The sequence below is a fragment of the Falco punctatus genome (assembly GCF_963210335.1).
Source record: "Falco punctatus genome assembly, chromosome: 2".
NCBI classification, from domain to species: Eukaryota; Metazoa; Chordata; class Aves; order Falconiformes; family Falconidae; genus Falco; species Falco punctatus.
In genome coordinates, this window is record NC_137581.1 from 58,539,644 (window position 1) to 58,556,221 (window position 16,578).

General features: G+C 38.0%; 1 protein-coding gene across 4 annotated transcripts in view; it reads right to left on the minus strand.

Annotated features, from left to right (window-relative positions):
• The window catches only part of NALCN (sodium leak channel, non-selective), a 250,055-nt gene that overhangs the window by 60,197 nt on the left and 173,280 nt on the right, over positions 1–16,578 (minus strand). For all 4 annotated transcript variants that reach the window (XM_080375646.1, XM_080375645.1, XM_080375647.1 and 1 more), the window contains 2 exons: positions 5,196–5,332; positions 3,330–3,471 (listed from right to left, as the gene is read on the minus strand). In XM_080375646.1, coding sequence (XP_080231772.1) covers positions 3,330–3,471; positions 5,196–5,332 — 279 coding nt within the window. The remainder of the gene's footprint in view (positions 1–3,329; positions 3,472–5,195; positions 5,333–16,578) is intronic.

The following is a 16,578-nucleotide window of genomic DNA, read 5'->3' on the forward strand; positions in this document are numbered from 1 at the left end:
GCAAAGTATGGAAGTATATAGAATCATAGAATCATTTAGGTTGGAAAAGACCTTTAAGATCAAGTTCAACTGTTAACCTAACACTGCCAAGTCCACCACTAAACCTTGTCCCTAAATGTTACATCTACGCAGTTTTTAAACGCTTTCAGGGATGGTGATTCTACCCACCTCCCTGGGCAGCCTGTTCCAATGCTTGACAACCCTTTAAGTGAAGAATTTTTTTTCCTAATATCCAATGTAAACCTCCCCTGGCACAACTTGAGGCCAGTTTGTCTTGTCCTATCGCTTGTTACCTGGGAGAAGAGACCCACCTGCCTACAGCCTCCTTTCATGTAGTTGCAGAGAGTGATAAGGCCCTCCCTGAGCCTCCTTTTCTCCAGGGTAAACAACAGATAATCATAACTCAACCAAAGCATCATGCTAAGCTGCCTATCAAGCATCTGTAATGGAGATAGCCCAGGTGTTGCTGGCATCGGATGAGAAGAATGACCATGGCAATCTCTCTGCACACACCCACTCAGACTCCACATACTGAAAGAAAACTCTTTAGGGGATGTATGAAAGGTAAAGGGCATTTTGGTGTCTAAAAGTAATTTTTTATATTAGCATTTGGTTTATTTTTTACTTTGATAGTAGTTTAGATATTCGGAAGAGCTAGAAAAACTGGGAAAAAAGGAGTATAGCAGATAAATCTGTTTTCTAAAGCTGTCCTTTTGATTTGGCATAGATGAAAATAATTTCAAATCAACTGTCATTACGGTTATGGTAATATATACAAATAAATATTTTTTCAATTATTTTGAGAAGATTAAAGAAAAAATGCAATGAAAACCTACTCCCTTTTAAAACTTAAAACTTCTTTTCAAGGAAGTGGGTAATTATAATACTGAAAATACTTGCTAAACCCATTATATAGGAGAACAAAACCTGATTTGCTTTATCAATCATCACAAATTATGGGTCAGATTAATTTTGAACACAAAACCACCACCTTATATATCTAGTGGCAGATTTTTAGTGAAAGAAAAAAAATAACGTTGCTGAAGTGGAAATAAGGAATGTATGTATTAAGTACATCCTATCACTTCAGAAGGTGTGGAATGCAGAAATACTGTTATATGTCCAGGAGAAACTGGAGGAACTAGACACAGTTCAGGCACCACAAAGGAAGGATAGGGTCAAGTCTACCAGCAGAATCTCACTTTTTGTTTCTACCCTATTTTTATCAACCACTACAATGCAAAAAAGAGGTGAAAAGTTTCTGAAGCTATTGCACTGCTATCAGGAGCAGTGGGAATGCATCCTACTAGGCACTGGGATTAGTAAAATGGTTGGTCAAGTTTCTTTTTTCACAATGAAAAGTAAAGTATGGATGTAAAGTTTATAAGTGTGGCCAGCCATTCCAAGCTTGTTTTAAGGATAAGATATTTTTAAGAAGATTTGTTCATACAAAAGTGAAGTTGCCTTGGCAACTGTAATTATAGAAAGCCAGAGCAATTACTTTCATAAAATCCTTCTTAGTGCTTTCTCCCTCTTAATAGGAATGTGCAGATACCGTGTTTTAAGCTCCATTTATCAGAAATACTACTCATCATTGATTCTACCCTAGAGGCATTATAATCCAAAAATATGCAGTTAAAGCAGGTTGAATAGTGCAAAATCATTTTGCAAACACTTACTTCAATTCAAAAATGAAAGTCAGATCATGAATAATTGCTTTTGGAGGGAAGTGAGAATTTGAAAAGAATGGAGCATTCTGTTTTCATATTGCAAGACTCAATGAATAAACTGTGCCCCGTATTCATCTACCTCCAAACACAGTAACAATTCACTTTTATGAACAGCAGGACAAAAGAATTAAGATCGCAATTTAATATATCTAAACTATACTAATATAAACAGATCTACTGAATCATTCCACAGCTCTGCATTGCCTACTGTGGACTCATCTGTGTGGCTGGAACAAGTTTAAGGTCTCTGTTCATCTTTTCATTACATGGCAGAAACATCCTCTGATTTCCCTGGCACAGCGTTTGAGATCCATCATTAGCGATATTTGGCATAGTTCTGCTGACCCCTAGGCTTGTCATTTAATAATTTATCCATTTTTTCTGCTGTGCTTGTTAGAGTACATGATGTCCATTTAGGCTTGATTTCTTCCCATGGCCTTCTTTGTCTGATAAATAATATTTTACTACAGACCTCTCTCTCAGGCCATGCTGCTCAGCTTTGATGAGCCATAAAATACATGGCCACAGGAATGGCTTCTTGCACTGAAATAGGGATGGAAATTAACAATAGTTTGCAGATTCTTTCTTTTCATTCATTATCAGAAGAGTATTGTTTTCCCCAACTCTGCTCTCTGCCTATATGAATGCTGTCCTGAGTTATAGTTGCAAACTACACACTAGGCAAGCCAGAGTTATACTGTGTAACTACAATACATACCCTCTCTTCCTTGTCTGTGATTTTGTAACTTAAAATGTACTTACAAACCCCCAATGTTAACATTCCAACAGGATTTGAGCACCCTGTTATGAATACTGAATGGACTTGTCTCTTAAAATGCCACTAATAGGCCAATACTACAAGTGATCAAGAAGTGGTATCAGTGTAGATGCCACTAGAAATCTGGGAAACCAGTATCTTTCATGATGCATGTGAAGAGTTTTTCTGCCCCTGTAGTTTTGCAAGGTGCCAGAAGTCACACACGTTTACTTATGCTGCATCATCATTACCATCATTCCAAGCAGTCCTGGTATTTCTCAGATCCAACCAGCCATGGCAGTCTGGATGGGAGATTTAGCACATTTAGCACAATGGGTATCAAATGTATGTGTTCAGCACAGGTTTTCTAGCAATTCCCAGGCCTAAGTCATCAATGTCCTCTAAATATTTAGAATAATTCTTAAATTTTTACTCCTCTTACAGTGATTACACAGAGACATTGCTTCAGTGAAGTGTGTTTACAATGTTGTAACAGTATCAAGGCACTCAAAAATCCAATGTGATATTCACAAACTTGAAAGTAGCTTCTCAGTAATTAACAGCAAGACTACTTAAAAAACATAGCTTCATAAGATTGATGCATTAAACAAAATTATGTATCAAAGCCTAAATTTTCAAGCCAAACGAGACACGAAAATTTAAATCAAGTGAGGATCTGCTGTGATGTCTCCTCACAGGCTAAATCAAATGCAGTCTTTTAGCCTGTGTTCAGTCATTCTAGCTTGTGTTCACTTTTACATAGTTTGTCAAACTGAACAATCTGAGGTCTTTCCTCATAATACTCAAGGAAAGAAATTTAATGCCCTACACTCTTGATTTACCTTTTGATCAATATATTTGTTTTCTTCAATTGCTGATCTTTTAGAGTGGTCACAAGAGGAAGAAGATGCTGAGGGAAGTCTTCGCAGCAAACAGCTGGTATCTTGTTGCTGGCGATCAATAAACTGCTTCATAAAACTTTCCCTTGTGAACAAACAGAAGATATTGATGGATTAAAACCCCAGGAAGAGTTAATATTTGGTTTCCTTTATGACATGTCACAACTCATTAGTGGCAAGACAGATAAACTCCAAGAAAAAGTTGTACTGGGCTATAGATGTATAAATGTACGGAGTGCCAAAACAACTGATGAAACTTAAATTCACGTATTAAAGAAATCTGTAAATGGAGAGGTGGGTGGCTTGCATGTAGTTTTGAAGAGAATAATTTTATTCCTTCTAATATTCACTTGTTTATTTATTTACCAGTTAAAGTGCTAAATATTTGAAGTGCCTTTTGCAGTTTTCAGCTCTTTTGAGCTCATTAAACAGTGAGTTGTTACTTCTCTGTAAATCAAATGCTGATATAATCCAAAGGAAACATACTCTCTGCAAGAAATTCTTTCCTGAAGACTTCAAACAACATCTGTTCATATAGCTCCTTTGAATGCCAGTATTAAGGCGCTTCAGCAATTCTGTGTCTCACATATGCCATGTTTAAAATGTAGGAGCATTTCTGTTTACAACAGATGTACATTTATCCTGCCGTATTTTAAGTTTAGTAGAGTTGCCCTATTTTCAGTGTGAATTGACTATGTCAAAACTAATTTTTATCTGGAGAGAGAATTCTATGCAGTACAATAGTTTCAGATTTAATATATGATTTTCTAGTAATACTTTGAAGCCTATTTAAGCAGTTGGCATGATCACATGTTAGTCTAGGGTATGCTGGGAAAGAAAGCTAGAAAGAAATACTAAAAAAGACTAAGACTAGGAGAAGAATGCCCTCGATATATAACCTAACAGTATTTTGATACTAAAACCAAAACATCTATGACTGCGTCCTTGAGGTTGGGAAGGTTGTTTTTCCTGACCTTTCTGTCCAGCATTATTCCTTTCATTCAACTGATACAAGCAAGTAACACCAGCTGCCTTAGCTTCCTTGTGAATCTAATCAAAATAAATTTATCCTCAGGAGGCCCAGAACAATGACAGCCATCTTTCACATCGTCATCTCTCCTGGCATATGCTTAGTGGGGATATTGGAATGGGCATGGCCAGAGGACCTGTTTGGCCATCCTGTGCTGTTTCAGCAGTCTTAGCAGCCTGTACGTGCCAGAGCAGCCCTTGAATTTCTGTAAGTTTTTTCTGGTACTGAGCAAGAATAATTGTCCTGTAAGTAATGATCTAGTAGACAACTGAGGTTCTGATGCTTTGTTAAGGTGAGTTTTACAGGAAAGTGGTAACTATGCAAATACAAATAGGGGACAAGGTCATCACAGAGTAACTGGTATTGGGTGGCCTGTTAACCCCTCTAATGATTTGCTGCCAGTTGACCTTATCTTTAAAAAGCTAAAGGAAAATTGATTAGACTACTGTAAGTTGTCTATGTCAGCCACTAATCTAAAATCCAAACGGGAGTGGAGAAACTACAACACACTTTTCAATCATATTCTACTTGTGTTGGCTCTGGTCATCTAGTTGCTTTCATGAGTAAGTTATAAGGAGTGCTAAGATTTTTTTTTTTTTTCAAAAGTAAAAATGAGTAAATAAAAAATGTCACATTCTTCCGATGCCAATGTTAATTCTATTTAATTTCTAATCTTCTAAACTACCTGCCTAATCCACAAGTAGAAGAGTTTAATATTTTGGGTGCTACATGGCTCCAGACAAGTTTACAGTATACTAGCAATGGAAATATTTCAATACCTTATTTTTGGAACTGTGAAATCTGAAGGAAGCTTGGAGATTTTCACCATTTGTGGCCTGTTCGGAAATTTTTCAAAGATGCGTAGACGCAATGGAAGCTTCTCCTTTGTATCTGCATTTGCTTCACTTTGCTTTAGCTGAAAACAAGGAAATGAAAAAAAATGACAGCAAGGGATATTTCAGTCTGCAATATCCCAGCCTTGTTTTTCAGAATCCAAACAATAATGGCAATCATTTAAGGAAACAGAAGATGGCAGCAAAGAACTACAGAGAGTAAATTTGATACTCGGGAGTTTATTGGTCTGCTTGTGTTAGAAGCTCGCAAATACCTAACAATACCATGTCTTTAATTGAAAGTCATAAAATGGGAGGATTGTTAATAATTTTAATTTTAAAATACAAAGCATATTAGTGTCCTATTCAATATGCTTATTTCCGTTTTCTTCACAGATCCCTAACACTTTATGAAATAAACACCCATGATCTTTTCTTATTAGGCACATCTTTGTGTATATGCTGACAGCTCGTCGATATCCAAATAGAACACAGAATTTTAAAAGGGAGCAATTTTAAAGGAATCCAGCTCTCAGAAGATGAAAATAACAGGAAAATTACCTTTAGATGAATATTATAAGTAATAATAAAGGACTTAAAAGAATCCATCTACATCAGCGATTCTGATACTGAGCTGCATCAAGTCACATAAAAAATGTTGCATTTATATATATTCACAAAGAGTTATTCCATGGAATATCACACATTTAAGTACACAAAAGGCAGATACATCTATCTGTGTGGACAGATGATATACAGATCTAATGACAGAAGAGAAAAGAGAAATGCTATGGAGATATGATTTCTGAATTCCCATTACCTTATGTAGCAGTTTGGTTGTGTTATTGCAACAAAGTACCAAGACAAAAAGAATTAGTGAAATTAATTTTTACATTTCTTTTAAATGATACCTGTATTGCATACTCTTTCAGTAAGCATATATCTAACTGGAATTATTTCAGTTCCTCTCCCACCTGCTTGTGAGCATAGTTTTAGAAGCTTACATTTTAAAACAGATTTTCACCATCAGCACCTGCAGGGAATACTGCTGATAGACATCAGCTATAGATTTTTACCAGGGGCAATTGCCCAGGAAGTCAAATGGAGTTCTAACTCTAATTTGCACTGCCTAGTGAAATGCATGCTCCCACAGCATGCTATAGAACAGCTGCTCTGCTGCAGTCATGCTATCCGCAACATCACCACTTCCAGTCATAGGACAGCTTAAACTGAAAATCAATTTGTATTAGGTTGGATATAAGTTGTCATGTGGACTGAAAACTGTTTGAAGAGCTACAAACAAAGGCTAATGATTAATGGTAAAGCACTGAGTCAGAATAGAAGGGGAATATTGTATAAATCTGTATTATGTCCAGTCCTATTTAACTGCTTTATTAATGATCCTTGAAAGGAAGAAATGATGACATGAATGAAAACACTTGATATTAAAATGTGAAGAATTGCAAATACCACATTGGACAAGGAAAAAACAGATTTAGAAATAGGGGCCAGAAATAACAGGCTGAAAAAAATACTAGAGCAAGAATAAGAGCAGAAACTAAACAAGAACTCGTCCTTCAGCACAGCATCAAAAGGGCAGTTTGGGCATCAATTATATTACCAGCCAAAGGCTATGCTCAAAACAAACCTCTGTTGGTTAGGTATCATATAGGTTTAGAAAATGGTACAGAAGTCCACAGCTCCTCTCTGTGCTGCTTTGAAGAGACCACACCTGGGTATGTTTTCATTTCTAAATACCATCTTACTAGTCTCACACTGACAAGCTAAAATAGTGCAGAAGAGAGCCATGAAAACCAGGGGAGAGCTGCATCAGCCAGCTGGGCCATGGGAGAAAAAAGGAGAGAAAGACTAAAGGGATCCAATATTTATGCCACATCTACCATAACAGACAATAATTTAAGGGGAGGGGAGACGATGTAAACTTAGGTAAGAAATACTTGAAAACAAATTATTTCAGGAATATAATAGAGTACCACAAATATAGGAATGAGAGGATGAAATTAAGAAAGGAAATTTATAGGATGAGAATAAAAATTACTGTCCTTACAGGGAGATCAGAGTGTTCAGAGAGGTCTCTGGAGGGAAATACCTCATCATTTCAAATTCGGACTAGACAAACCCCTTGAAATACCAAAGTACTGCAGAAAGAAACTACTCACTGACAAGGAAATTAATTGGATAATCTACTGGGACTTTTCTGCAACACTGTACTGTTGAAAAGCTTTGGGAAAAGGTAATTATTAGGGGGGGAAAAGGTTTCCAGTTTCTGCCATTTGCTATTTAGTAACTCATCATTACCTAAATATGCAGATTTTGGCATGGACAATGCCTCTTACACCTACGAACTCCTGTTCACAGAAGTCAGTATATAGAGTACAGAGCATATGAAAGATTGTAATGCTGCACCAACTCTCAATGCAGAACACATCAGGGAGAGCTTGGAAGCAGGAAACCGTACCATTCAAAAGGTAAGGAAGGGGACAGCAATGTCCCCTGTCTGAACCAGGAGAATGATTCAAGATAGGCTTTAAAATAACCGAAAGTCAAAGCACTTCTATAGAATATCTCCAATTACTCATGCTGTGATAATATTACATATTGAGAGACGTGAGGCATTTAACTTCACTAAATTCTTCTCCACGCACTAAGGGTGTAATTGTTGCTCCGCATGACATACATCCTATTTGGTATTGCTGCTTAAAACCTTTAGAATTCAACTTTCTTAAACCATAAAACCCACACATCTTTGTAAAGGTACAGGATTATGTTGAAATGTAGCAGTGATGGTGCAGAGTGTTTCAAGTAACAGCCAAACCCCAAATAAAATATCAGGCCATTCTCTTCATGATTTGTATTTTTTTATTTATTATTATTACTATTGGCACACTGACTTGATTTGCTTTGCATGGCCCTTGATCTCCATCCCCAAAGAGCCTACTGGAAACAATTCATGAATATTTTGTCAGCCTGGCCTGGCTAAATTCTCTTGCGGCTGTTAGAACAGTAAAAATAATTTTTGGCTGTAAAGCCATAGAAGGTATTTATGTCTATCTACATTATTTCCACGGTGCTTGAGTTTACAGGGCATATTTAATGGCACAATGCATACAGTACAACTGTCTGCTTTGAACCTAGACCAGAAGAACTTATCCAAATAGTACATAAATGGTAAGGAGTAGACGAGGGGAAATCTTAATTTGGGATTCCAGTGGTAGCCTGAATAATATGTTCAGATACAGGTCCCTGAAATCCAACCTCTCCCTGATCTGTTACATAATTGTCTTGATCAATACAAAAGTCAGCTGTGAGAAAGGCAGATTTATTGGTGAAGAAAGTGTATTTGTGGTTTTTTCTTCCCAAAAGGCATTATGTCTGTATCTCTGGTTCAGAGCAGCTTGAAGTGAATCCTCTGATCACCAGCACTTGCTGTTCACTGGTTTAGTTTATGAGCTGTGTTTTCTTCTTGGAGGAAACAAAACTGCAAGCTCCACCTCGGTTACACACAAATGCACTCCAGACACCGAGACTGACCTAAGGATCATGATCAATGACTGGTCCTTAGGGTGACTTCAAACCTCATGTGTGATGGGGCATGTAGTTCAGTGTGAGCCTGAATCTTCTGAAGCGGAACCCTCTGAACTGCACACATTGTACATGTGGTGGAGGCAGCAACTGCTTCATTGCACTGATTTTCTCCCATGGTGCAGCCCAGGCGTTATATATCTCAACCATACTACTTAATGCAGCTTCAGCTGTACATTTATCTGTGACTTCAAGGCTTCATTACAAAAAGGTGATTGCTAAAACCAGCTTTAGGGTAATTAAGATCTGCGCCCTTAAAACTGTAGAGAACCTGTAAGTGGTTGTCCTAAATACACAGAATAGCAGGAATAGTGGTGAAAGTGGAAGACTGGGACAGAGGCAAATGCAATAAAAGAGACAGCAGGTAATGACTAGTGACAAAAGGGGCAGGATTATCTTTCTAATGCAGATGAATGCTGGCAGTGGCCAGACAATTGTGCTGGAATGGTTAGAAGAGCAATCACTGCCCTGCTGGAGACAGCAGCCTTCCCAGCAGAAAGCTGGCATCTCCCATGTAACCACACTGGTCCCACAAGGCCAACAGAGCCACACCACAAAACCATCTCACCTCTGCCAGCTGCTAAAGCTTTCTCATCCATTTTTCAGAAATGAAAGTGTGATATTTAAAACTTAAAAAAAAGCCGCTATGTTACAGTATTTGAGCCACACAGTATACATGGTGTTACGTAGAACCTGAAGAAGAAAGCAAGGCAATAAATGGTGGTTCTTAATTATTTTTTTTTTAATGTTAAAAGACTGTAGTACCATAGTCACCCAGATATTAATCACTGGAAGTGTGGTTAGGGTGAAAGCAGTGAGTTCTTTTAAAGTGCATACTGCAACTTCTTTGATAGTGACTGCAGTTGCTGAAACAGCATTAAAGCAATGGAGTGAGACAGGCAGGAGGACCTGATTAGGAAAGCTGCATTCCCATAGTCTCTCCCTATGTTCAACAGAACAGACATGTCACAGTGCACTTCAGATCTGCAGGTGAATGCAGGGCAGTGTAACACCTGCCCTCCAGCTTACATCCCCTCCTGCGGAAGCAGCATGTGAGAAGTGCCTGCACATGCAGAGGTCTCTTTACGGGCTCAGGTGGAAGCTGACAGCCTGGAACATGGAAGTGCTCCAGCAGCTGGAACAAGATCAGTTGAACAGTTCAAAGGGCTAACTAAGGTGAGTATCTCTTAATATCACCAATCTGCATTTAGAGACAGAAGCATCCTCGAAAGTAACGTTCTTGGCAAAGCAAATGGAAAGCTCAAATTTAACACAGTCATTGAGCTTCGAAGACATTGACACTTTGGTAAGAACATGCCAGAGAAGAAACAGAGTTAACCATAGCCAAAGGGATAAGACCTACCCTTCCTAACTTTTTGTTTTGTTCTTATTCATTTAATTCTGATCATGGAAGAGGAGCTAGTAATGTGCAAAACACAAAGAGTTGAAAGATGTCGATTTCATATGGTCTGTGAGGCAAATGTATGCGAAATTTAACTTAAAATGCTCTGTAAATATTGAAATGAAATGAAATTATTATGAAAAATTTACTGCAATGCTCTAACTCTTTCATTTTAGTTGACAGTTTTCATAACAGGCTGAGATCGATCATGTTCAAAATTAAAAGCTTTGCTGCTGATGCACACACAGTTTATTTGGGAACTGGCCAGCTGCCCAGAGTAATTTCACGGTGACTGGATAGTTCAAACCTTTTGAGAAAGTTCAGGAGGTCTCACTACAGGATAGTTTTAAATTAATATTGTTTGATACATTATAGTGCACTGCTATATATCAACACTTTTCACAGCAAATCTCCTTTAGGGGCTGTATTTGAAGAATAAAGTGACTATACAATATCTGTGTCACACTCTTAGCAGGATATGGTATGGGCTCCAACACAAAACACTTTCAGCATGAAAGTGCACGTGGATGAAAGACATTACAAACTGATACCAGCACCCATCCAACCATTTTCCAGATTTTTTTACTTACCCAAATTCTCAGATTTACCATCACCTTTAAATTGTCAAAGAGAGCTCTGGATGAAATCCAATTAATTAGCATTAAATGGCATGTAAATTAATCAACTAGAAATCAGAAAGGCAGATTAAATGAGCCTCTTTTTCCCTTTCTGTTATTATTCTGAAATTGTACAGACCTGATAAATTTTTTGGACATGAATGAGCTATACTAAAAGAAGACACACATACGAGTAAGCTTTCACAGCCCATACAGCTTTGGCATGAATTTGTATCAACATTTTTGTACCTGCATTTGACTTAAAGTTCAACACAAATCAGCTGTTCAGTTACTATTGTTTACACCTGCAATTCTATTATCAATGAAGCAGCAGCTCAATTTTGACTGATCAAACCGCACCATGAAAAAAAGGAAGACAAAAACCGATCTGGAAATTAAGATTAAAAAAAAAAAAAGATCAAATTGAATTTTGTAAAAGTAACACTTGCAGTGTTAAAAAGCGGAATGTATGATGTGTAGATCTTAGTATGTCTATAGTGCTATATAAAAGACTGTCAAGGGCCTAACCCCATGCCTAAGGTCAGATGGTATTGCTGACCTCAAGCCATAATATTTGGCTCTTGGTTACTCTAGGCCCTGTGTGGTGGCCATGAGACATAATTACAAGTTATTTTTCCACAGGTTTACCAATTCTTCTAAAACAACATAAGAGCTTTTATATGCAATTCTCCTGAGCAGCACTTCCGTAGGACGACATTTGGGTCGTGTGTTGCCTACTCGGAGAAGGAGAAGGGCTTGTGAGTTTGGCTGTAGGTGGGATAGCATTACAGGAGTGTGTGGCTTAGAGTCCAACCTGGTGAGGCTTTGTCTGTGCTTTCTTCCAAAACAGTCCCTCAACTAAAGTATTCCCTGAGCTACACCAAAGTAATGTTCTGGAGAAAGCAGCTGGAGGTACAGGAGAGAACCAGCAGTGAGTGAAGAGTTAAGTACCATGCGTGCATAGGCAAGGGATGAAAGCTCAAGCTTGCTCTCTTGTCCTCTGTTAACTGCCTAGATGTACCAGTTGTGAATCTCACCCTGCAGGCTCACTGAAAGAAATGGGGACATGGCAAGCAGTAACAAATTCTCCCAGGTAGGGAGGGCCTGTAAAACAGAATCTAAATTGATTTTAACCATATTCTGTGCTACCTTGGGGAATCTTCAGTGAAATGTACCAAAAAATATGATTACAGTGGTGCTGGCATTCACAGCAGAGATGACACTGTTGATAATAAAGGGGTAAAATAAACTGAAAAAAATCCTAGCAGATGGAGGAACAAGATTACATGTATATTTCTTACACAAGATTTGTTTTGTTTATAAACAACTCTTCTGTGTCACAAGGTTTATGTGCTGTGTGTAGTAGGATTTGGTTCTGTGACTGCTATTTCCCAATTGTTCATTTAAATAACTTTTTCTTCAATTTTGCATGAAGTCTTCCAAATTAATAAGATATTGAGCAAGGTTTCACAAATGTGGGTTTTTTAATAACTTCCTTCCAGTAATTGTAGCTCCTATCAGTTCTTCAGGAACAAATGCTGCTGACAAGATGTGATTGCAATTCAAATGGTACAAAACTCCTCTAGCAAAATTTCACTAAGATTTAGTCCATTTACTTAATAGAGGACAGGAATCCAGTGTGTCAGAGAGTTTCCCTTTGATTAACTTAGACAAGTAAGATGAATTTTTCAGAGCTATTACTTCATACTGTCTACAGACTCAGGCAAACATTCATACACTGATTACACTTTAGTTGTATTTCCAAATCTTCTTCCCCTCTGCAGTGGCAAGAACGATACCATTTTAAAAACACATGAGATCCAAGATTCTGCACGGTCAGCATCCATAATCAGGGCCCCAGGAATGTGCTTACTAGACCATATTAAACCTTCTTGTCTTTAGAATGAGGTACCTACCCGAGTTAATTAAGTTATGGTTGCCTTAGTCTCTCTTTACAGCCAGAAGTGATGAAGAGGCACTTGAAGAGGTCAGTTCAGTAAGTTCAGCCATGAGAGTAAGATAATTAAGATGGAATATTCACCTCAGGATGACTCCTTCATTGAATGCTGAAACATTGTAAGGCTACACCTATACAAGTCATGTACTGGGATATGGGCCTAAGAACTGGAATAAGATTGTCCATTGTGTTATGCTGTTAGCAAGGCTGCGTGCACAGTTTTGGCCTTGCCCAGCTAGCGTTCGCCCCGATCGTAGCTGAGCACAGTCTGGGGCTTATCGCAGCTGGGGACATTCTCAGTAGGCAGTATGGATTTAAGTGGTAGGTAGTTTTGGAAAGGGAAAATAACTTAGCTGTACGTACAAGTCAGGCTGTGCTGGCTAGCCAGCTTTAGAGATGGCAAGTCCTGGTCACCTCTATCTCTTGATACAGATCAGCTAAATTATTAGCTTAGAGAAGATGCCCTAGTTTAGATAAGATAAAATGGCTTATCCTGGATAAGATAAACACCACCCTTATTTTAAAACAGTTCAGGGATAGATACATTTTCAAATGGACAATTTAAAATAGACAATGGAAATGAAACATACATCTAATACTAACATGCATAAATATTCTTTTAATAGCTTTTTCACATATAAAGGTAGCTTTATCATTTTCATATTCATTATTTTTCCTCTGGGATAAGTAGCAGAAATATTTTTGTTTCTATACAAAGGTTAGTGATTCACAAAAGAATAGCCATTGTAATAAAAAATGCATTACATGCTCCATTTCATTAGAGGAAACTGCTTGAGACTTCACTTAAATTAAGCATCATTATTTGTTATTAATTGTATATCTTATGAACAAAAACCAACTAAAATATTTTCAAGTGAACAAAAGCACAAGATGTATGAATTCTGCTCTTGTACAAATACAATAATTCAATATTGATTAGGTACATGTTCACCTTCAGGACTCAGGGTAAAATTCATTACAACCTGAAAGGGTGCTTCTGCTCAGGAAGCAAAGGAAGCACCACTGCAGGACAATTCAGAGACTCTTAACATTTGCTTACCTATCCCAGACCCTGCACAAAGGAAGATCCCTGGAGGTAGCTTTGTAAAGGGCGCTTACCTATGTGTAGCCGAGATACACAACTTGGACTGCCCTGCTGGGCTTGCAGAAAAATAGAGCCAATCTGGGAGATGATAACTGCAGACAGACTTTCAAAAGTTCTCACCACAGGCAGCTCCCATTTACTTAAAGAGAGCTGAAGACACTCAGAGAACCTGGGCGCGATTGACCCAGGAAGTCATCTTGACTTCCTATCAGGATACAGTCAGAGGTATATAAAATGCTGAAGAATAGCAAGGGATATTCATAGGGATAAAAGACTCAGTCTGCAGAGAATCTGTTTTTCCTGCTCGAAGTTTAATAAAATGTAACTTTGACCTAGACCCTCTTAATACTGAAGTATAGGAACACTGGAATTTCATTCATACATGCAAAACCATTCTTCCATGTGATTTTTATAGGCTGCTTTATGCATATTCTGGGGTATTACATGGGATAGATCACCACTAAACTGGTATGGACATAAGGCATATCCAGCTTGACTTACTACTTAGTTCCATCTGCGTGGTAGGAAACATACCTAAGCTATGTGAGCCTAATTCCAGAGTCCAAAGACAACCTATATGTCGCCTATGAATTTGTGAGTGCTGCTTGAGATGGAAACAGTTACGTGTAGATGTTGAATCATACTTGTCACAGATCATGATGCAGGTGCTTGTGGAGCAGGTTGCATGTTGTTTCTGTGGGTTGTGACCATGCCAGCCTATGTTCCCTTCTTTTTAGGTGTGCTGCAGTGTCTATGGACACTCCTCTAAAAGGATACTTTACTGGCACAGATCAATATAATAACAACTTCTAACACATAAAGGATGTCTACAAAGACAAAAAGGATAATTACTCATGATCACTGTGGCTGGGACAAGAATGCTTCATCTGCAACACGGAATACAATTTAGATGAGACACCAGACAAATCTTCCTAAAAACACTTTAACCTAAGTCCCAAATGTGACAATGAATGCATTATTCTTGGTCTTACTCACAGGACAAGCTAAGTGAATCACAACCACAGTGCACAGTATTTTTTTTTTTGTTTGTTCCTAGTGCTTTTATTATAAATACCATTATGATGTGGATTTGTTTCATCAAATGTATTCAGCTAAATATGTATGAGGCTGTACACTTGATCTCATCTCCACATAACTGATTTGTTCGGGACTGCAAATTGGAGAAGGTCTGTGGAGGGGCCACAGAGATCTTCTCTGTAATGTAGTTCTAGAGAATACAGAGGCACCCTCTTCACAAGGAGACTTCATCACAGAATAGGAGGCAAAAAGCACCATTTGCTTCATGAAAAAATCTGTCCAGATAAAACAAAGAAATTTTTCACTATGAAGACAATAATTGGATTAAGTTGCCCAGAGAAGCCATGGAATTTTTATCACTGGAGGTATTAAACACTTGGCCTGACAGGACTCTGGGTAATCTCATCTAATGCCCTGCTTTCAACAGCAGGTTGGGCCAGATGCTGTCCAAAAGCCCCTTCCAACCTAGACTTTTCTACAATTCTATGATTTAGTGATTATGAACTTTCAGACAACAGATAATTATGCTCTTCAGTCTGACTGTTGTGTATATGCATTTGCCATCTCTTGAAAACTTGTACCTTTGTTCACATCACTACTAGGCTTTGTCAGATTCTGTGAGAAGGTGATTAATATAACTTAGATTTGCGTGAGTATTTGAAACACACACGGTGGACAGATTTTTGTAATTGAATATAGTTAACCCTAAGAAAATTAAACTGAAGGTGAGAAGAAATTCATAGCTGTAGCTGAGGCCAGAAACCAGTATATTTCTTTAAACAGGAGAGACTTCGTCTTTGCTGCCCCTTGCCTTCTTGTGGTTTCTTTGCTTGTTTTGAACCAGACACAGAACATTTAATTTGACACAGGTGGCCTGAATTTTACATTAATCGGAGTTTTACAGTATTTCTCCAGCACAGAAATACACACAGGAAGTTAATTTAACCAAAGGACATGCAGAGGCAAACCTATATGAGTGGTAACTGAAAGGACACAGAGGCTGATCCCAATTACTTCAGGAACTTTCCTAGCTGGATCAGATGAAAACAAAGATAGTTTGGTTTTACTGGTTGCCCTTTCTCCCACACCGATTTGCTGATAAAATTTTAGCCTGTGCTAGATTCCTGCGTTCCGTTATTCCCTTTCACAAGAGATGAGGATGTTTCTCTTTGTGTTCTTGTGGTGATGGATTGCTTCTTTAAAGGGGGAGATTTCAATAAGAACTCTCCCTTAATTCTGAAATAGTGCTCCTACTTGTTGCATATTAAGCAGGAAAACCATGCAGGCTTCCTCATCTTCTGTCATGTTTTAAAAAGAGTTCCTGATCCATTTTTGAGGAACTATAAAGCGAAGTCCTCTGAATTCTAAGTGGAAAATGAGTGAGTGACTGACACTCAGGTACCTAAAAATCTCAGTAAAAATATAACTAATTCATCCTTCTAAGCAGCTAGTTTATTTTAATGACTGGACAAGGAATTAAATCTCATGCAAAGGCCAGGCTTCTACTTTTTATAAGTATACGAAGTTTATGTACAATGTGTACACAAGTGCATATATCCACAAACTCCTATGGGCCTAAAACACAGTTCAGAAAAGGTCATGCAGAC